Below are 23,106 nucleotides of genomic sequence, written 5' to 3'. Positions count from 1 at the left end.
GTGTTGAGAATTTTTGTGGTGAGTTCCACGGAGCCCTGACTTCTTGCAGGTCAGCTCAAGCTCTCCTGTAGAGAACGGCTGGGAGAACTACACTGATTTCTACAAACTTTTGTGTTGGAAGCCTGAAAGGCTCGAGATGTCTTCCATTGGAACCTGGGATGGATTTGGCCGCTCAGGAAGATGGTCTGAGGGAGATTACGGGTTCATGTTTGGCGGGCAGAGGTCCCCCCGAGAGATGAGTCTGATGGCCACTAATCTAGAAAGCGCTTGACACACACCTGTGTCGTGAAGGGCCGCCCAGACCACGGTTTGCTCTGATCCCAGAACAACACTGAGGGCTCCGCTGGACGGTGGTCCTGCCCCCATGTTGCCTGGGAGTAATATTGAAACTTGTCTTCTGTGGCAACCCCAGGGGCATCCAGTTAGCAGAGGACAGGGCCAGGATTCAAACCCCAGTTCTGTGCTACACAACCACTGTATCTACCTAGAAGAAAAATCTAAGCTCTCCGTATGGATTGTAAGGCCTTTGGCCCCACACCCCCAAGTTACCTCACCTTCCTTCCCCACACCCACCCGAGTTGCTGAGGCCAATCTCCCCTCTGTATTATTCCTCCAAACCAGTTGTCACTCTTCTTGGGCTCATGTCTGAAACAGCCCTCCTGTGTGAAATCAGCAAGCCCCCTTGTAGCCCCTCAGAGAGCTCTTGAAAGCACATCATAAGAAAGAAACTCTAAATCAAGGAAAAAATTCTGTTTCCTTATAATATAAAACCATTTTGATGTGCAACACCAAAAACCCTGGCATAATACTTATGCACAATACAAACGCTGACTGTACATGTTTGATCTTGATATCAAAGAGTCTGTGGAACATTGTGTCCTTGTAACATGTCTTTTCTAGTAGCAGAATCTGTTTCATTCTTTATACACATAGATACAGCCATTCGCTTATCTGTACAGGCAGATAAGGAAGATGAGAGGAGCTCAGACTTAGGGCGTATACTAGGTGCCAGGAGTGGTGCTGGCCCCTATACATCCATGATGTTGGTTTAGAAGAAATGAGATGTTAGAAGTATAATTGTCCAAGGTCACATCGTGAGAGGAGGTGGCCCTGGCATTCAAACCCATGTCTGTCTAACCTCAAATCTCTGGCTCTCTGCACTCTGCACCCTGCCTGGTTCCCCTGACAGAACAGGAAGCAAACAGCTTACATGGAGGAGGAAGACGGGATGGGGGCAGGGGAACCCTTTCCAAACAAAGGACAGAACCGGCTCACCCTTCCCGATGCAGCTGCTCTTGAACTTTTTTGTTTCTCAGCTGCTAAAACAACTAGAGCCATGTTCTTTAGGTCTCACATATATCTCTGGGACTTACTGGCCAACAAAAAAATCAGAATTCATATTAAAGCTTCCTACAGCAAAAGCTGTTTGAGTCCTGCTGTCGCAGCCTCCCTTGGAGAAGCTGCTGGGTGGAAGCTGGAAGGGGGTGGCTGCAGGAAAAGGGGATACAAGGGTGGAGGAGGCCAGAGCATCCTGACCAAAGTCTGGAAGAGCTTCATAAACCCCTGGAAACTCCCTTATGAGCCACCTAGAAGCCTTGGTCCACCCAGCCCTTCTTCCTCACTCTCCCCCGCCAGTGAAGAAATTGGTGCCCTAAAATTCAAAGGCCTAGAAGGCAGAGGCCTCCCACAGGCCCTGCTCAGTAAGCCAGCTTGCACAGAGGCGTCCCGGCCACAGCGACAGCGCCAGGAAGAGGGAGGTGCCGGTCGGGCTGAATGCAGCACCCTTCCTCTGGCCAAGGAGTCTAAGAGCTCTGCCCAGAAGATCTTAGAAAAGTTAGTGTGTAACTTTGAGTGAGTCAGACAAACTCAGAAGCAAAACCCAGGGTTCTTTGTCCTCAGCATCTTAAAACACCCTCAAGAGAAGCCAAGAACGGGAGCTTGCTGAGTTCCCCCTCAGCTCTGCCGCTCACTCACCCCCTTTGCTTGCCTAAGTTTTATTCTTCTCATATTTGAGCTTCTCTGTAAAGAACTGACAACACATCCTTTAAAAGAGCCTGTAACTAGGTCTGACACATGTGCAGAATGCTCATTTCCGGCCCCCACGACGTCCCAGACCTTCCCAGGACCTCCGGCCACAGGCCCCCTTTGCCCACTGGGTCCCCATCGCACTGGGCCTGCCTCTTCCCCAGCCTCTCCTTCCTGCCCGAGTTAGATTCGCGTCTCGTCTTCCTTCCTAGACCGTATCTCGCTCAGAGGCAGGAGTCCTCTCGCTCACGTTTGTTTACCCGCAGTGCCCATTTACATTAAAGGGGCTCAAAAGTATTTGTCGCACGAGTAAACATAATTTTATATTAAGAACCATAAAGTCTTAGAGTTTTTAGCTACCCTAAGGGGTCGTGTAACTGGACCTCCTTCTACAACACATTCTTTTTTAAATTCTCTGTTAACTGCAAGACCACCGCTTCTCTAGGCAGCCTGTCTGCTGGTGGACAGATGTCCACTGAGCACAAGGCGGTCTGCATGCTTTTAACTCCCTCCCACTGGCGGTGGTCCTGCTATCACCCTCTCCCACATGCAGGCCTTTCTTATATTTGAAACAGCTGATGATGGCCAGTCATCTCCGAGCGCATTCCACTGGGTCTCCCTCCGTTATGCTTTGGTTTTCTTAGGGCTGAAGATTTGTGTCCTCTGAAAAACTGATCGTGGGGAATACTCTTCTAAGTGGGAGAAAAAAAGGGAAATGAACTCCAGAGAAGAATCTCAGTCAATTTGATACCAGTGTATTCAAATGCATTTTGTCATACATTCCCAGATTTGTATCTCCAGTCTGGACCTCGTCCCTAAACACCAGATAAGTCCCTGATCAGCATGTTCACCTGGATGTCTGGAAGGGCATCTCAAACCAAACTCTTGGTCTTCTCCACCAAACCCCCTCCATCCATAATCTTCCCCATCTCAGTTAACTGAGATTCCATCCTTCCAGTGTCCTAAGCCCAAAACTTGGCTCATTCTTGATTCTTCACTTTTACATACCTCCCTCGTCAGGAAATCCTCTAGACTCTACCTTTAAAATATACCCACAATCCAGCAACTTCTTAACACCTTCCCTGCCACCACCTGGTCTAAACGAGTGTCTTTCACCTGGATTTTTGTTAATAATTACCAGAAGGGTCTCCCTGTTTTTACTCTCACCCTCCCGTAGTCTGTTTCCCACAGTGCAGCCAGAGGAGAGATACAGTGAGAAAGGTATGTTGGATCATGACCCTCCCTTGTGCAGAACCTTCCCATTTCGCTCAGTCAGTGCTGAGTTCTTAGCGCAGCCCACGGCGCCTGCCTGTTAAAGCACCCCAGTCCCTCCTGACATCTCCCCCTTCCACTCTCCTCTTTCTCAGTCTCGCAGCCACATTTGGCTCCTCACTTTTCCTCAAACATTACAGGCATGCTCTCACCTCAGGACCTTTGCACGGCTGTCCCTCTGCCTGGAACCATCTTCCCCCAGATCTCCACAGGATTCATTCTCTTGCTCCCTCCAAGTCTGTACTCAAGACCTTCTTTCTCATTAGCTCTGTCCTTACCACCCTATTTAAAATTGCAGCCTCCAGTGTTTCTTATCCTGATTTTTTTTTCCATAGCGCTTCCCTCATTCCAATACAGCATGAACTATAACATAGAACATTGTTTATTGTCAGTCACCCTCCAGTGGAAAGTGAGCTCTCTAAGGGGGAATTTTGTGTGTCTGCTAGCCCACCAGCACTGCCCTTAACTTCACACTGTCTTAACATTCTCCTTATAACATATTAATCGTAGAAGTTAAAGGAAACTAAATTACTCTTTTTTCAATTTCCAGAATAGTGTAGTTTCAAATTAATTTGTCCAATGGTAAACACTATAGCTAAGTAAAAACTAAGTAATAGTTTTTTATTAGTAAATGGAATTTTCTTCTTTTAATTCTAGAAATTAAATAATTGAATTTCAGTATCTGAGATGTTACTGCTGTTATGAACTGGCACTCTGTAGAGGCCCCAAGGCTCAAAGACCATACATTATTTATCATAGTAAAAGGCAAATAATACTTTCTTTATTGTTAAGAAATGAACTAAGAACCCTGGGGAAGCTTTGGGCAGAAATTGTAAAATGGCCAGTTTCTTTGAATTAAAAAGCTTCGGTCACTCTTTACATCCTGAAATGTGTGGAAGCTGCTCTGCCAATGCGAGGAGCTTTTCACATTCATCTTATATCAGTTTTTACCTGACTCTAATGCACTATCCTTAAGTTGGTTTGTTTTATAAATTAGAAAGACTGGGATTCTTGGTCTTGTGTCTTGAATGTGATATTCTGGTCGGCTGTGGCCTTCCAGCATTTCAAGGTATCTATCCAACATTTAAAGCCAGTTGCCCTGAAACCCAGCATTAAGGCACCCCATCTTCCTGAAATCTGGGTAGAAGCAGGAATGTTGCTAGGGTCCTCTTTTTTGGAGCACAAAATTCCAAAGATGTCTTATTTCTGAATGTGGAAATAATTGATGAATTAAATGCACTGGGACCTCAGAGGAATGTGGCTTTTTGGCAGAATATACCAGAACTAAAATATCCAAATAAAGATGGTCCCCTTCAAAGTTTACACCTTTATAGGAGCCACTTTTAGTTCAGGGATCCTGTCGTCACTCAGAACATTTGGAATTGCCTTCAAAGTCTGTATGGCATTCTTCCAAATGTCCTAAGTAGTAGAATATTTTTGCACTTTGAGGGTAGAATTGGCTTTTTTATATAACAAAGAAATTTAAAACTAAATCTAATAAATGAAGGAAATGTTGACTGATACATTTCTTGGTTTAAAAAGAAGAAAGCATGAATATCAGTAAGACTGTAGGGGCTGCAGAGGGCATGGGCTGCTGTAGCTTGTGCGTCACTACCGAAAGGAGATTTTGGTTTTTCTGTTCGTTTCTTTTTCAATTGAAGGATAGTCAATTTACAGTGTTGTGTTAGTCTCTGGTGTACAGCATAGTGATTAAGTCATACATATATTTTATACATATATATACACACACATTCCTTTCCATATTTTTCATTATAGGCTATTACAAGATATTGAATATAGTTCTTGTGCTATACAGTAGGACCTTGTTGTTAACCTACTTTATATACAGTACTAAAATGGGATTTCCAAAATATTTTGAACAGTACATCACTTAAGTATGTCTCTAATGTTCTAAGATGACCTCACTTGAATTGTGTAAGTTTTTATCCGTGTTTTTATCAGACATAGGTGTCTGATTTTTTTATAGTCACATCCTACACATCCAGTATCCAATTTTCATAATTACAGACACCAGGACACACAAGTAAAAACACTGGCTGCTCCCCCCAAAAGCCCAAGTAAACAGCATGGCCACAGTGACACTAAGCTTTTAGAAATCTGAGACTTGAACCTTAAAAATATTTTCCAGAGTGGTAGGCAAGGATAGGTGAGAAAGTACTTCCTACCCGTTTCAGAAGCCCACCCCAAGAATGGAATTAAGTGGACCGTGTGTACCAGTTGTCAAAGTTTCTCTGCTTGGTGTTCCTCTCGCTATGTAGAAATGATGGATCCTGACGAGCAATTAGAAACCCTCCACGAAGCACTGAAACTGCTGCCGCCTGCTCACTGCGAGACCCTCCGGTACCTCATGGCGCATCTGAAGAGGCAAGTTACAGACTGCAAGCTCAGGCTTGTACCACATCCAAATGTTCAGAACCAAATGAAAGTGAAGGCAAAAGAAAGGACAAAGGACCTGTTGAATTAATGAATAAATGCACAGCTATCTTGCCTTCTTTGCATGAGATCACACACATTGAGAAGGAATGCTAAAACTATTCTGCACTACAGTACTGGGTGCAGACTTGACTCTGGCATAAATGTCTTCGCAGTTCCGGTATATGTTTGCAAATGTGCTAGAAACACCAATAATCTGCCAAGGGCACGTGTTAATTTTTGCAGAAAGGGAAAAGGTTGCAGCTCTAAAGACACTCACGTTAGTATAACAAAGCAAGAGCGAAGCAACTTGCAGGAAGGCTCCCTTTTCTTATATCTTGCCCCAAAATAGGCACTTCAGGTGTGGGATTTTAGATTATTGAATTAATGTTGCCAACACTGAAATCTGAAGTAAAAAGTGATGTAGTAAAAAGAGGAATGGGAAATAAAATCTTTCAGTTACTTCTGGTTTAATGTTTTAAAGTGACTGATGTGGTGATGTAGCTTCGCTTCCCTGCTCAGTCACCCTCGATCTCTCCCAGTTGAAGCAAAGTTTTTAAAATTCTATGACCAAGTTTTAGTGGTTTTATGGTTTCCAAATATAAGACCAATCAGAAACAAATAAGACAGCAGAACCTGACGTGTATTTTGTATGCCTTCTGGCACAAGTTACCAAGAAATGAATATTTTAACTCATGGTGCTTTTAAGGGTTTACATGTTTTCCCTCCTTAAAAGCACCATGAGTGAAAACTTTTGTTTAACTTGCTTACAACCTCACTTGTTAATTCAAGTTTGCATTATACATGGATGCAGGTAAGTACTCCACACTAAAACAAAGGAATAACTAGCAAATTATGGTCTCTGTGCCTTTGCTGTAGCAGTAAAAGGAGTATAAATCCTTATGTTCCCTGACGAGGTTGCTTCCCAAGCCATTTCCTGTTAAAGATTGCTACCACGCTCTCCCTGGATACTCAATAAACTATTCAGCTTGCAAAAATGCTCTAAAGGAAACAAGATCGCTGAAGTGGAGGGAGGGCTGATGGAATAATCAAGATGACCCCATCCCTTCTCTGTTTGCAAACACACCCCTGCAGCTCCAGGCTTCGGCAGGAGAATCCACAAATAGAACCGACCCCACACAGCCCAGCGCATTAACTCGGGCTTCAGCTCCCGTGGTCACCAGAAGTTTGAATTATTTACTAACACAGTTGATTTTAAGGAAAGTCAGTACTTGGAAGGTAAGGAGAAGTACAGAGAAATAACCTAGCGGAAGAGCTGACCAGTGGACACAAATTAAGTTTTGTGTGCGAATCTTGCTTTTGTGTCAGTGCTCTAGCACGAGGAAGCCCCCCGGGGCTTACACAGTGTCATCGTCCTTCCCTTGTATTTTCCAGAGTGACCCTCCACGAAAAGGAGAACCTGATGAACGCGGAGAACCTTGGAATTGTTTTTGGCCCAACCCTCATGAGATCTCCCGAGCTGGATGCGATGGCCGCACTGAATGACATCCGGTATCAGAGACTGGTGGTAGAGCTGCTGATCAAGAATGAAGACATTTTATTTTAAGTTTTTAGTTTGAAGGAAAAAAAGAAATGTTTTACAGATGAAGGAATGTTTTATAGTAATTTAATTGGCTCTTATAGCAGAATCCTTCCTTGGTTAGAAGTTTGGGCATATAACCAGATTGAAATGAAGGAACTTTCCATTTTTTTTGTAGCACCACTCAGCTGTCCTTGTAAAACAGTGAACACACGCTTTCCAGTTCTAGTAATCCCGGGTGTTTATCATGTTACCAGAAACTCAAGCTATTGCATGATTAGCCCCCTGTTTGACAAGGGAACCCCATACAAAGGAGACACCAAGCCTGCACCGCCCCTTCGTCCCGGGTCGCCTGTGGTCGTAATTGAGCATGTTTCGCAGAGTAAATCTGTCGTGACTTCGCTTTTGGGTCCTACGTCATTGGTTCTGATGCTTACATAAACATGCACACAAATGGATAGAACAGCACCTCTGGCTGCCGCATTGCCGTAGACTATAACAGATGCCTACTTTTCTCAAATGCTTTATTTCTGGTTTCTCTGAGTTCCTCTAACATAGTACTTTCTTTCCAGCAAAAGCAAGATGTGTTTTCAGATTTGTTACTTTAGTAAATTATCTCTACCAATAAAAAAAAGTACAACGCAGAGCATTTTCTGTTAAATTATTATTGGTTTTCAGTTGTAATTTTGTGTTTTTATCTGGCATGCATTTATTAATTTATTAAATTTGGCTTATAGAAATCAAAAATATTGATAGCTTATTTTTTCTCAAGACTGAGAGTATTTGGGAAAATGTGTTTGGCCATTTATTTAATACTGAGTACGCTCTCTCACCCCTTTTGTTTACTATTAAAAGTCACATTGCGCTCCTAAAAAAATAATTTAAAACTGCTTAGAAATAGAATCCCAATTCATGGGATTTATTTTTCTTCTTGCATACTCTGGCAAAAGTTTAGAATATTTTCTCAGCTTTTTAGGGGAGTGGGGAGGCAGGCCAGAATTTGTTCTAGAGTAATCAGAAAAAGAAAAAAGGGCTAACTAAGAAGAGTGACTTTCTAAACATTGGCTTTGTCAGATACACATGATGTTGACCTGCAGTTGAGCTGACAGCACTCCGGAGATGAGTCCCAGGTAGCATCCTGACAACTGGAGGAGGGTGGTCTGTGTGCAGCGTGACACCAGGAAACCCAGGGAAGGGCCTGAGCCCGTCACTAGTCCCCACATGGCTTGGAGCAAATGACCCTCCAGTGTCTGTTTCCTTATCTGTCAAATGAGTGCCCCTCCAGAACTAAAATTCTGTTCTGCTTTAAAAAGTACAAAAAAAAAAAAAAAAAAAAAAAACCTCAACCCAAAAAACCCAACATATTTCTATTTTTGCCATTTTAATCCTTAATGCTTTCAAGACTATCTTCAAAGATAATGAGAACTGACAGAAATATGGAGTTTTTCCATATTCATACCCTTAGGCTATAGTAGGAAGTTGATGGTATGTTTTATTAATGTTTATATTCAGAAAAGTGGTTATTCAGTCCATCACAGCTATCTTCCCCACCACAGTCTGCTATGAAAAATGTCACTGCACTCAGCAACGTTGGATATGTAGATTAATAAAGTACAGAGATTTGTTTTGTATAACAGAAATTTTCTTTAAAATGGAGATCACTAAAAGACACTAAACACTAAGGCGATGCTTTTGACTCAGGAAATACATTTGTCAGAGAACTCTAATCACAGGGACCTGCCCCCGGGTAAGGAAATCTGTTGAACTGTGATGTGCTCATGGCTGAAGATTATTTTGTACAAAATCCTTTTAAAGGAGAATTTAGTTGTAAAGAAATATGCCTTATTAGATATAATCACCTTATTTTTCTCCTGAAAGTAACTGATATGGTTGACTTTAGGCACTTACTGAAATTAGAGGTATGTCTGGAACAGGAACAATGCATGATGGTCAAGTAAGCATGAAGCAGATGTTCAAATAAAGTTCTGAGTATGTCTTCAAACAAGGTTATTGTTTACCAGGCTTGGTAACAAGTACACTGGGTATGTTTTGAAACATGAATGTGTGGTTCATTCCCTCAGGACGTGCAGATACAAATCAGAGCTATACCATCTGTGAGCACTCTTGGACTGTTGGAGACACGCCTTGAAATGAAGGAACAGTTCCCACTTAGAGAGGCTCTTAATAATTAACCAGAGTCTTTTAGATGTATCTTTCTAAGACTAGTTGGAGATTTCTTAAATCATGATCTTTTATGATGAGGCAGAGGTTTCAATTTCCATCCCATCAGGAGTGGGAGGAGGGCCAATAAATCCCTCCATGACCACCCAGAGTTGGCAGCACTACAGATACTCTGCCCTGAATGTAAGGGCCAGGTCTTAATTTTCTATATACAGTTTTAAAGAAATTATTGAGAAATCAAAGATTTTCCCTTTCTACATTTTTCTGTTCGTTTTTAATGCCTGTCAGTTACACCAGCTGGCCAGAGAAAGTAGTCCTTCACTGAATTGAGATGAAAAACACAACCCTAAGTAGAAGAATGGCTATTAATCAAAATGTATCGGGTTACTTAATGAGCTCAGATGGAAGGCCTCTGAAAAAATTAGGTTTGGGGTTCCAACACTATTCATTTTTAACAAAATATTTTAGAGTTTATAGCCTCAAAGCTGATTATGTATTATTGGTAAGTCCATTTAAATAGCCAAAAGTGGGGGTTTTGTAATGTGCATTGGGGAAAAGCAGGACACCCAAAACTCTCCTCCCAAATACATGTGTTAGTCATTGGGAAGATAACTTCTTACGAAACTCTTTAAGCATCTTTATGACTTGATTTGCCTGTTTCAGCTGTACGGCATTCACACTTGTCTCAGTGTAAAGTGAGAGGCGTTTCCTCTTATGGGCTGAAGTGGCCGTGTTCTTTACACACACCATTACCGCCCACCGCACCCCCACTGGACACCGGCGGCTCAGACCCGTGACTGCCACACACTGTGGAACACGGGGGAAGGCGAAGAGGAGAACAGCAGCATCTGTCAGCATCTCTGGTTCTTAGAGACCTAGTTCTCACTTGCATCCTCTCAACAAATGATGCCCAGACCTGCGTCCCCCGGCACATCTGCTCTCCACACCACACCCGTTTCCCGCCTGCTCCTTCCCCAGGGGCCAGGCGCTGGGCCGGCCTGGGAACAAGACCAGCTGCAGTTCTCAGGAGACCTAACAGGTCACCGTGGCCCAGGAAACTTGAATTCTGTCCTTTTCCTCACAAGGCATCTTATTTTCTGTGGGTCTTGGCACCAGCTGTGGACAGAGGAGCATGAAAGGGCCCCGTCATGCCATCCTCTGCTGTGGGTTCTGGAAATACAGAAATCCTTCGGTTTTCATTGTATCGGACATCTCAGACCCGCGAGTTTCCTCGGGTGTGTCTACAGGTACAACTGGGCACAGGCTGGCCTTGTCCATGCAGAAAATCAGGCCTGGCCTTGTATTTGGATGCCTCGCCAAAGGAATGAATGTCTTCCTAAGACAATTTGTATTCTTACCAAGGAAAATTCATAATAGGAATAATTTGTTCAAGTTTTTTTTTTTTAATTGCACCAAATTATATGAGAGAGGAGATAGCATGGGCATACAAAGGTTAAGTCAGCTACTTCAGTGCCAGCTCTGTTTCAAGATTCTAGGAACACTGACATCAAAACCATAAAATGTGGAGGCGGAGGGAGTGAAGATATACAGCTTTAGAAAGCGTTAAAACTTATCTTAAAATAGACAGTTATAAATATAAGTTGTTTTATGTAAGCCTCATGGTAACTGCAAAGCAAAAACCTATAGTAAATACACAAAGGGGAAATCATCAAGTCACACAGGGAGAGCAGGAGAAGAGAGAAACGGGACACACAAAACAGCCAGAAAAGTTAACAAAATGGCAGTGAATACACAAACTATCAATAATTACTTTAAATGTAAATGGACTAACTTCTCCAATCAACAAAGTGGCTGAACGGATAAAAAATACAAAACTCATTGATAACGCTGCCCATAAGAGACTCATTTCAGAAGTAAGGACACGCACAGACTGAAAGTGAAGGGGTGGAAAAAGATACTCCATGCAAATAGAAACCAAAAGAAAGCTGGGGTAGCTATACTTATATCAGATAAAATAGACTTTAAGACAAGGATTATATATAATAAGAGACAAAGAAAGCCGTTACACAACAGTAAAAGAGTCAATCCAAAAAGAGGATATAACATTTATAAATATTTATGTACCTAATCTAAGAGCACCTAAATATACATAGCAAATATTAACAGACCTGAAGGGAGAAATAGCAATACGATAACAGTAGGGAACTTAAATACTTAACTTTCATCAATGGACAGATTCCAGATAAAATCAATAAGGAGACATGGGCCTTAGACAGAGGACGCATCACCAGGTTAATTTAATAGACATGCATAGAACATTCCACCCAAAAGCAATAGAATACATATTCTTCTCAAGCACACATGGGACATTCTCCAGGACAGATCCTACATTAAGCCACAAAATAAATCTTAATAAATTTAAAAAGATTGAAATCATATCAAGTATCTTTTCCAACCACAATGTATGAAACTAGAAATCAATTGTAAGAAGAAAACTGGACAATTCACAACTATGTGGAGATTAAACAACATGCTACTGAGCAACCAATGGGTCAAAGAAGAAATCAAAAGAGAAAAAAAATACCTTGAGATAAACGAAAATGGAAATGCAACCTACCACGATTTATGGGATGCACTGAGATTCTGGGAACAGAAGGAGCTGTTGATCTGCACCAGGAGAGGCATTAAATGTAGCCATAAATGTAAGGGCTCCTGGCCCTCGGCCCTCTAGTGGCCCACTTCTCTGACTCTGCCCAGAGCCATGGTTTTCAAACTTTAGCATCTTTCAGAATCACCTGGAGTCACTTGATAAAGGCCTTCGCTCCAGAGGTTTTGAATTACAAGGTCTGGGGTAGGGGCCCCAAATTTGCATTTCTAACAAGCCCCCAGGTGTCACTGATCCTGCTGGTCCCCCCCATCACACTTTGAGAAGCCCTGGCTCTGTTTCTCAGCCCTGGCTTCTTACAAGAGTCACCTGAGGCCCTTCTGCTGGCCAATTAAATCCAATGCTCTGTGTGCAAGGCCTGGGCCGGCAGCTGCCCAGGGGATTCTAATGTGTCCCTGGTGTGCAGACTGTTGCATTTTCTGTTGGTGTGTTAAAACGTGCCCGGAATTTGTTTTAATCAGGTAAGGTTAGACATGCAGACATGGAAATGTCATGAAGGAGGAAGTTACACTCCCAGATCCCTAGAAACAGGCATGACCCACCACACAGGGCTACATGGGGACAGACCAGGGTCAGTCAGGAGCAGAAGGGGAGAGGGCAGAGCATGGCCCAGAGCCTTTCTTGGGGTTCTCTTGGGAAGGAGTGGACAAGGCAGGTTCCCTGAGTCAGTGTAGGTTGGATGGTTTAAAAAATTTCTATGGGTTCTGGACTATAGGAGATAGTCCCTAGTTGTCGAAGACCTGGCCGTGGGGTGACTTAGGGCAGGGGTAATATTGGTTTGGTGTGTGAGTTTGATAAGGGAGATATTTGGGGAGGGGGCTCTGGGTTAGTTGGTTTGTGTCTCAAAGGTGCTCTTACAGAAGGGTCTTTCGCAATCTCTAGGCGTTAGATAACCCTGGGAGGCGCTGGATGAAGGCCTCAAATGCCAGAGCATCAAGAATACAGAAAATAAGAAATTATATAATAATGACGTAAGAAGTTCATAGTTATATATGGCTGCCTACATCTGCTTCCCTTCAGAGTCTCACCTCCTAGTTTCTGATTCTGTCCTCAGTACTTTCTTTTTTGACTCAAATTTTGTTCCAAATCACATAGCTTAACTCAAATTAGATGTTAAGTCAGAAAAAGGAGATGAGTTCTAACAAGAACCATGTGAAATCACTTCAAGAAGGATTCCATGTCTCCAGACTGCCTTTGATGAGAATGGCATTCCACAAAGTGCAAGAAATAGGGATTGTTCTGAGAACTATGAGCACTTGCATCAACCTAGCTCAGCTAAGGGAGACCACCTGGGTCCACGTGACTTAGCTCTTTGTTCTGAGATACCCTTGCCCAAGGAAGATAAGATTGTTTGCTTCAGGAAATTCCTGCAGATCCATTTACCTGAGACAACAGACAGCTCACCTGGGCAAACAGCTCGCTTCCTAAACAGCTCACCTCTCAGGACCCTCAACATGCCCCTTGCTGTGTTCACCAGTCTTAAACGACTGTCGTCTCCCACCTAGAAAGACACATTTTAAACACTCAAGCCGAGACCCCGAAACCTAGCAGGGCCCTCCTCCGACCTCCCCTTCGGAGACACTGCTCAGCTGTCATGGTGCTCTGCCTGTGCCCTGCGCTCCAATTCACTTAGTTTTGCTTTATTAGCAGGCAGTCTGCTAGTACACTGGGGAGCTCAACGGTTACTTCAAGAGTAAAAGGCCCTACAGTCAAACAAGTTTGGGAAATACTGCACAGTTGAGCCTTGAACAGCAGGGGTTTGAACTGTACAGGGCCACTTATACACGGATTTTGTTTTTCCCCAATAAGTTTGTACTCTGGTGCTGCAGAACGGGTGGTTGGTTGTATCCAGAGAAGCAGAACCGTGAAAATGGAGGAACCGCAGATACGGGGGGCCAGCTCCGAGTTACACTCAGATTTTCAACTGGCCCAACCTCCACGTTGTTCAAGGGCTAACTGTATATCAGTTCCACGTTTATGAAGATTGCAATCATGGTGGCATAATAAAGACTCTGAAAAGTTCTGCATTTCAAACCAAACCAAACCTTGAGGATCAAGCAAACTGGCAACTCATGCATGGGAAGCCTTGTTTTCCTGCAAACCTACTAACTTCTCTAAGAACATCTTTTTCCTTTAACACCCGTTTTCAAAACACTGATTTAGGTCAAGTCATGAATGATTTGAGAGGAATGAAGAACTACCAGGGCATAAAAGATACAAGCCTGACCTCCGGAAGCTAATGGGGAGTGAGCAGACACCAGGCTTCCCCACACGGAAGCATCCTCACCCCACTGCCAGCGCCTCTGTGCTGGGCTGGCTGCACATTATGAAGGGTTTCTACATGATTAGTGAGCAAGGGTTCATTGGCACTCACCAATCTGTCTACAGAGGACCCGTCCCTGAGGCCCCAAACAAGGCATTCATCCATTCATCAAGGGGCCAGAATGCCTTCAGGCCTTGGATTCCCAAAGCCACTCCTCCATGAATGCTCACAAGGTAACAATTCCTATTCCTGGTGGCGCTACAGAAAGATCAGAGGAAGTCCCCACCTAGTCCCTTCACAGCCTCCACAGAGGTGGGAGGAGGAATCAGTCAGGGCTGCTCACTTCCCCACTGTTTCCGCTCTGGAAACACCCTGGTCCTGTCCTAGATTTAGGAGGAGAAATCAATAAAGTACCAGAGAATTCCGGGATCTGATGCATTGTCTGTGAAACAGGTGGTCAAACCAAAAGGACAATGACCTCACAAAAGCAAGGTTATTCAGATTACCAATGAGCATTTTGCCAGTGTGTTCCTTGGTATGTCCTCATTAAAAATTAATCACCATTAATATTAATTATGGTGATTAAAAGGAAACATCTGTGAAGACAGACTTGCATCCTTCTAGCTCTGGCTGGTGCTGCCAGATGAAACGGAGCTGCCAAAGGGAGGAACTTCATCATGTCACAAAAGAAAGGGAGGGATGGAGAGGGGAGGGGGAGGGGAGACAGATGTTACCTAAAACATCTGGGTCAGGCCTGGGTTCCTGGAGACCCTGATCCCCCCTCTCTCTCTTCCTCCCCTTCTGTCTCCCCTCCATGCTTTTTTCTTTATCTCACAGCTGGCTTCTATCTAATTAATAGCTGTCTGTCTGCAAAAGGAAGCCAGAGCTCCCCAATCTGCAAAACCCATACCCCTCCATGTCTGCTGAGCTGAATATGGGTGATGCCAAAGGTTTTTTCCTTGCCTACCCCTCATGAACCAGCGTTCCTTTTTCTTTTTCCAACTTTCTGGTGAAGCAAAGTAAAGGCTTTATTGGAAGGTCACTCTGAGGGAGAACTAGCGATGTCTCAGAGGAACACATGCCAAGGGCCCACCTCTACAGCGGGTGTGGAGAAGCCTCAGGGATGGCCCAGCAGGGACTAGCCCAGCTCAGCTTTAGCTATGATGCTGAGAAACTCAGCCTGTTAGAAGCACTGTCCCCTGGCCCTTTGTACTTTCTCAAAGGCAAGGAAAAGTAGTAAAGGAAAAAAAGTCCCTGTGATCCACCAACAGCACGGACAGTTGCTTTCTTTCCTGCACATCTTCCTTATGCTGAAGCCTGACCGAATCAAATACAATCCAAAGGGCAAACATACCAAGTCAGTTCTTGGAGTGCCCGAGGCTTTCTGCAAAGTCGTGGGAAACAGTCAGGCCTGGAATCTAAAAACAAAATTTGCTGATTATCAAAACTGAGAGATCAGGGGCATGCTGGCCAGTCAGGGGCTGGGTACCCTGAAACACCAAAATTGCAGGCTTTCTTACCTACCCACAATCCCCTGCAAAGCTTCCCTTGTGTCAGCAGGGAAGGGCGACTGCGGGGGAAGACAGGCCTCCGGCCACCCCCTCAGCCACTCCAAAATGCTATTTGAAAATGGTAGCAAAAATGTACATTTGACAGAAGTACTTGTTCTGAAAGATCAAAGGGAAGGTGACATGGAGACCCTAGAAAGGGCCATAATTTCTGTTCAACGGAATAAACCTTTAAGGATCTAATCATCACCTAAATTTTTACTGAATGCAAGACTTGCAGTTTTGTGATTACCAAGGGGTTGATTTTCTGGTCAGCAGCAATCCCCTCAGTCCAGTGCTCTGAACCCCTGAGTAGGCTGCAGGGGTCTTCCGCTTCCACCGGGTGATAGCTTGCCCCAGAGTCCTCTGCCTCTCAGTGAGCTCCAGGAAGAGCTGGTCCCCTGCCTCAGGTTAGATGGGTTCAGGAATGTCCCTTATAGACTAGAACAAGCCCTCACCAGCAATCCTGGAGGTATGGAACCACTAAAATGGTTGGTATGTCATCTGGGCCCCATGTGTTTGACAGGAGGGGCTGAAGAGCTGAGGCTTACAAATGGGTGGGTGACCCGGCAGAGATGCGTGGTCACGGTGGAATCCAGTTGCCATGGAGATGTGAGGTTTTCTGCGCAAGCTGTTTGAGAAGCAAAATTTCCATTGTGTATATGCAAACATGTTGCAGCATCTTTAGATTCATTTTCCTTTTCAAGTAGCGTCCAGGGTAGGCTCATACATTGAAGAAGAATTCTAAAAGGTATTTTTCCAAGGGACAGCCCCTTGAAGGGCAGCTGGGGTCGGCCTTTGTTTAGACATGAGTGCAGGTAGGAGAGAGCTGGGCCGCTTTTCAAGAAACGGCCAGATCTAGCCAGTCGCTGACGTCATTTCTGATGTTGACGGGGCTGCAGGGGGGACTCCAGCGCCCTGACACGGTGGTGCTCTCCTCTCGGTCTTTAGTTTCCCATGAGGAAGTGTTACCTCGCTTTCTGTCTTTCCTGTTACACAGAAATGATTCCACAGCCCTGGTCTCTCTCCTCTATACAATTTTTTGAGCCCATCTGCTTTAGTTTGGGTTGCTAATACAAAGTACCACAGACGGGGTGGCTTAAACAGCCCACATTTGTTTCTCACAGTCCTAGAGGCCGGAAATCCACGATCAAGGTGCCAGCAGATCTGGTACCGGTGAAGGCCTGCTTTCTGGTTGACAGATGGCCCCCCTCCTGTACCCTCCCATAGCTGAGAGCAGCCAGGGGAGGCAAGCTCCCTCATCTCATCCTGTAAGAGCTTGACTCCCACTCATGAAGGTCTCAGCCTCATGCACTAATTACCTCCCAAAGGCCCCACCTACCTCCCAAATACCACCACATTGTCGGTTAGGATTTCAACATATGAATTTGGGGAGACAATTCATATTGAATTCTTAAAAGCCCCCTAGACTTTTTTTTCAAGTGGGTGGTAAAAGATACATAGCAAAATGTACCATTTTAACCATTTTTAAGTGTGCAATTCAGAGGCCTTAAGTACACTCACAAGATGGTGCAACCATCACCACTCTGTTTCCAGAACTTTTCCCACCATGCCAGACAGAAACCCTGTACCCATTAAACAATGACATATAAGTGGAATTGCACAGATTTGTCCTTCTGTGTCTGCCTTGTTTCACTTAACATCACGTGATCAAGGTTCATACATGTTACAGCATGTATCAGTATTCCATTCCTTTTTTACGTATATACCACACCTTGTCTATCCATTCATCTATCCATACTCTCTGGTTATCGCCACCTTTTGGCTATTGTGAATAATTCTGCTATAAACATGGGTGTACATATCTGTTTGCGTCTCTGTTTTCTATTCTTTGGGGTATATACCCAGAAATAAAACTCGCGAACCTTAGAGTAACTCTATGTTTAACTTTTGAAGAAGTGTCTTGCTGTTTTCTGGTCCCTGTGGACTTTTGGTCAGTGGGTTTCCTGGGGCAGATGAGAACTGTTTCCTAATGGAGTTTGGCAAAGAGCATCATTGTACTTATTTTTTTTATTCTCTCATATGCACTCCCCTATTGTTCTCTGGGGATTTCTGCATGTCTTCTCAGTTCCGTTCTTCTCTATTGATTGTTTAGACTATTCTGTGCCTGGGGGAAGTGGAGTGATGATCTATTGATTGATTCATAGGCCTGGATGAGCAACGAGATGGGCGGGAGGAGGGCAGAAATTCATCTTCCTGGTTTTTTAAGCCCTCCTGAGCCACCCTGTCAATCCAGCCATACTTGGCCTCCCCTCCACACTTATGGGGACCTGGGACCTGGTCAGACAAGCCTCTCTGGCCTCCCCCAACACTCCATGACATCCTGCTACCTTTCATGACATCCTTTTCTTCATCATGACACACTCCCATTCCCTACCTTCCCACTGCTGTCTCCACCCAACCCATCCTCAGGACCAGCAGAAGCTGATAAGTGCCACATAAACCCTCACAGAGCTCCTTCTCCTAAGAACTTCCCCAGCATTGGAAGTCTCCAGAGCCAGGTCTGGTGTTTTCACTATTATTTCTAATGTTTTGTCCTCTTGGGGGCAGCAAGTTCTCCACCCTGACCCCCACCAGTATCTGGTACAAGGCTAAGCTCGAAGAACTCGGTAAGTAAGAGCAGACTGATTTCTGACCCTAGTCAGAGACTTGGACAAAGATGCTTCTTGAGGTCCTTGAAATAAAGGAAGCCTCTGGGGAAAGGAAGCCATTTCTAGACATGAAGGCTGGAAGATCCCTTTGCTACATTTTGCATTTTTAAAAAAAATTTTGTGGTGAAATATATATTCAAAGAAGCACATGAAATGTAATTGAATGGTTTAATGAATCGTTAGAAAGCAAACATCCTTGTCACCAGCACATAAGTTAAGAAGGAGATCTTTGCCAAGCACCCCAGGAGCCCCCTCCACCCTGGAAAACACTGGCTGAGTCTGCCTTTTCCCTTTTCCCTGGGGTAACCCTATCTCAACTTTCATAAAAACGTTTTCTTGATTTTTTTCATTTGTTCATCACTTTTGCATGCATCCCTAAAAATATGGTTTAGTTTTGCTTGTTTTTGAATTTTGCATGAATAAAATAAAGCTGTGTATGTTCTTTTTGAATTTGCTTCATTCACTCCACTTTGTGAGTTACAGCCATGTCATTGCACCTAGCTGTAGTTAGTTCATCTTTACAGATGTCTACCATTCCACTGTACAAACATAGCTCAGTTTATTTTGGGCATATATGCTATAAATGCTGATGGACAGTGGGTTTTTCCAGTTTGGGGATATTACATAAAACACCCCAATGATCATCCTTATGCATTTCCAGAAGCAGAGCATTCACGTAGGAGGATGGCTAGGTCATAGGTTCTGGATATCTTCACCTCTACTAGGCAATCGATGCCAACCTGTTTTCCTAAGTGGTTGTCATTCTCATTCTCACCCCGGGTGAGAAAGTGCCCGCTGTTCCCAGCTCCCCAGTACTAAGACAATGCTCTGCAAATCCATATGCAAGGAGGGCCACCTGGCTCTTCTACTGGAGCTAAAAATATGCCACAGACACATCCTTGACCTTGGCAACCTGCAAACCGAGGGAGACTTGGAGATCCCGCCACAAGATCCCCTATGCCAGTTTCAGGGTAACAGGGGTGAGAGAGACATGGCACAAGAATAAGAATCTTGGGAGAGGGGAGGCCAGGGGCTTGTCGCTGTCACCCTGGAGCTGTGAACCACAGAGCCCTAGCCAACTCCAGACCCAGCCAGCTGGTCATAAAACGTACATCAAAGGCTCAAGATACCACTGGCTAAAAACAGAGGTTTAAACAGAGCCCAGTGTTGCTTGCAATCTTCTTCTCTGCTCCCTCCCTGCTGAGCTACACACCTGCCCTACCAGGGCCTCAGCAGGGAGCCTCCGTGTCACCAGGGAGCAGGGCTCTGAGGTCAGAGTCTCGCTGGCCTTGCCAGCTAGGAGCACTCACTCGGGCTCTGTGATCAGGCCTCACCCCAGGAATAGAAGAGATACTGTACTACCCTTTTAAAAAGTGTACTTCATTATCACAGATTCCAAACAACAGAGGTTAAGTGCAAAGAGCACAAAGACATTTGAAATCTCACCGCCCAGAAATAACCATCACAAATATGCGGTCACCATCATTCCAGATTTCTTTCTGTGCAAATACACGGATGGATGGATGGACAAATGAAAGATGAATGGATGGAATGCACACATTAGTTATACATATAATTCTAGAAAAAATCCTACTGCACATTATTTGAAATAAAAATTTGTTCCTACTTTTTACAAACTAGTAATTTTTGCCTTCTTTCTCTAATTACAGTAGTAAGATATTTTCAAAGCAGAAATTTGGAAATCACAGAACATAAAAAAATTCATCTGCATTCTACCACCAAAATATTACTTCAACATATCTGCATACATGTGTATCTACATGCAAGGTAACACTCACTTGCTTGGGGTATGTTTATCAAAGGAGCATAGCAAGACACCACTCTCATCCACCTCCCTTAGCCGCCTTTTAGGTTGTAACATTGCCCAGATGGCCAAGGACTCCCTGGCAATGCTGGCCTCCCAGTCCCAGGCTTGGCCTACTCAGGACTCTCCCATCCAGCCAGGGCGAAGCAATAGCCAAATACCACACTTCCTAATAAGGAGCCCAAAGGACCAGCCCTCTTTTGTCAAATGGTGGGCGGAGCCATTTTGTTTCTCAGCTCGGCCATAAACAGAAATACACGCATGAAGCAAAACAAAGCCAACGCTGACCATTACTTATGATGAGAAGCAGAATACAGAGCTGCAGAACTCGACCTACAGAAAAGACCAATGAGAAGAATTTTTCAGTAGTAACTAAAACCGTGACTAGACTATTATCATCAGGGCAATCACCTGCCCGAACTCACTGAGTGCAGACACTGCAGCTCAAAGCGGGCCCAGAGGAGGCCCTCGTACGTTTCCTAAAAAAGCACAAGATGAGCCAAGTGGAGCCCAAGTATCTCATCGCCATGACTACAAGGCCCTGAAACAATAAATACAATTCTGCTTAAGTCTGTCCCTAGAGCCAGCTGGGGAGTTACCTCCCCCCTGCGGAGGGAGCGGGCCTCTGTGCTCCCACCACCCATACACAGCCCGGGAGGCGTCCGGGCCTGTTGTCTGGACCCAGGCTCTTGTGAGAGGCTTTAACTGCGTTTAGGAAAGCTGGACCCAAAGCTTTCTAGCTTCTCCCCCAAGCTACAGAGAGGTGGGGCTGAGTCTAAGTGGCCATGAGGCTGTGTTGATTATCTTGTCCCCAGTCCCTCATTCCTCATTCTAATCTTCTTGCTGCCCCTTGTTATCCAAGGGCCTGGGTCATCCCTACACCAAGAGCACTCGCCGCTGTGTGCCCTCCATCCTCCCCTTCACTAGCACCCAAGTTTCCCACCCTTAGAGCTGCCCCTCAACTCACCCCTCAGTCACCAAGTGACCAGCTGGGGCGGGGGGGAGTGAGCTATTTATTCATCACTGTCTCCAGGCAACAGGAGCGCGCTGTTCTCCAAAATCATGGCCCCAGGCTGGTTGATGGAGCTCTACTTGGGGTATGCTGGCTGAGGGGGCCTCTGGATCACATTGTGTTGGGAGCTACCTACTCCCTTCATGCCTGAGACCATCCTGATTTTAAGGAGATTGGGGAAGAGATAAAAGAGACGAGGCACCTCTCCTTCCTGTCTGGGCCCCTTTTAGTGGAGGTACAAAGCAAGCTCGCTCTGCTCAGCCCGCAGCACCAGCTGGTGAGCTCGCCAGATCTTTCTCTATCCCCCATGCCACCTCCCCCTCTCACCTAAAACGGGAGGCGAGAGGGGGAGGAAATGCTGCCTTTTCCTCCTGTGCTGAATTTATCCCAACTGCAGACCGGCTGGGAGAAGATAAACAGAGAGAAGTCTTGTTATAATCTTTCAAAACCTCCCAGTGTTCTCCAGCCCACTCCGTTTTCTTCCTACCTGGTCGGGGGAGGAACTCTGCCTGGCTCCTGCCGCTCCATCCTGCATCTGAAGACTGGCTCCTGGCTGGGGAAGGTTCTCTCACTTCCCTAGGAGCTGCGGCCCCCAGCTGAAGCTATTTTACATGGTAGGAATTCTGACAGGTGCTTAGCATTTTCTAACCAGGTCTCCCCTTTGCATTGGCCGCTAGTTGGCCACTGGTTCCTCCTCCCCTCCTCCCAAACTTTCTGCAGAGCATTGGCACATTCGTTCTTGCCTCACACCCCACCCCATCTCCCGATGGAGTTTCTAAGGAAAATATAAGAAAGAGAAGGGAATGGTGTGGATAGCCACCATGTAGAACACCAGGCTTGGACCAAAGGGTGTGGGGATAGGAGAGGTGACCTCCATGGGTCAGGAGAAGTCTCCTTTCATCTTCATTAACGTCCTTGACAATAGAAGTGAGAGAATCAGCATCAGAACCCAGGTGTTTGGGTTTTTATCACACAAGCAAGTGGCCAGCTTGGACCATTTGGGGCAGCTCTAGACTTGAGTGAGGAGCCAGAGCAGTGGCAGGAGCCAGGAAGGAGCCCTGTGGTGGAGGGTTGGGGTCCCATGTATGTCGGTGGGGCGGGAGCAGCTGTTCAGCCGGGGTGGCCAGGTCCAGCCTCAGTGGTGCCTGGGGTCCTGTGACACACTGAGCTCCCCAGCAGGGGGCACAGGGTCCCGGAAGGACTGGGGTCAGGAGCGCCTGTGGGCCTGGCTGTGACTGCACCCTCTTGCCTGTTTTCCCAAGCTGGCTCTTCTGCCACCCCTGTAACCGCAGGCCACCCCATCGCCATTCAATACACTCCTCTCCTGCCTAAAGCTGCCAGAGTTGGCTTCCGTTGCTTCTGTTGAGAGTTCCAGCTGATTCCCTAGACCTCTGGGCTCTGATTCCAGAGGTTCCCTATATATTTCCTGAAGAAGAAAATGCTCTTCCTGCCTGAGGCCAGGGTAGACCCATTCCACAGAGACCAACCAAGCACAGCACACATCAGATAAAAAGGAGAACACTTCCAAATCTGGCACCAGCCCTGCTGTCCTACCCTGATAGCCAGGCATCCCACCCCCCAGACTTTTCCCATCAATCACTGGGTAGATGGAGGAGTGGCCTGTCCCACGGGCAGTGGAGGGCATCTGAAATAAGGCTACCAATCAGGGTAAATAAAGTGCGACCTTCAGAGAAGCTTCTGTGCCAGCCT

The 23,106-nt window shown here is 45.3% G+C and overlaps 1 protein-coding gene across 5 annotated transcripts in view; it reads left to right on the top strand.

Annotated features, from left to right (window-relative positions):
* The window catches only part of CHN1 (chimerin 1), a 188,459-nt gene extending 180,429 nt beyond the window's left edge, over positions 1-8,030 (top strand). For all 5 annotated transcript variants that reach the window (XM_064484920.1, XM_064484919.1, XM_031451689.2 and 2 more), the window contains 2 exons: positions 5,577-5,682; positions 7,126-8,030. In XM_064484920.1, coding sequence (XP_064340990.1) covers positions 5,577-5,682; positions 7,126-7,297 — 278 coding nt within the window. In that variant the 3' untranslated portion in view covers positions 7,298-8,030. The remainder of the gene's footprint in view (positions 1-5,576; positions 5,683-7,125) is intronic.
* The last annotated feature ends 15,076 nt before the right edge of the window (positions 8,031-23,106 follow it).

This window comes from Camelus dromedarius, chromosome 4 (genome assembly GCF_036321535.1).
Source record: "Camelus dromedarius isolate mCamDro1 chromosome 4, mCamDro1.pat, whole genome shotgun sequence".
In the NCBI taxonomy this organism is placed as follows: Eukaryota; Metazoa; Chordata; class Mammalia; order Artiodactyla; family Camelidae; genus Camelus; species Camelus dromedarius.
This window is presented reverse-complemented; position numbering and strand designations above follow the sequence as displayed.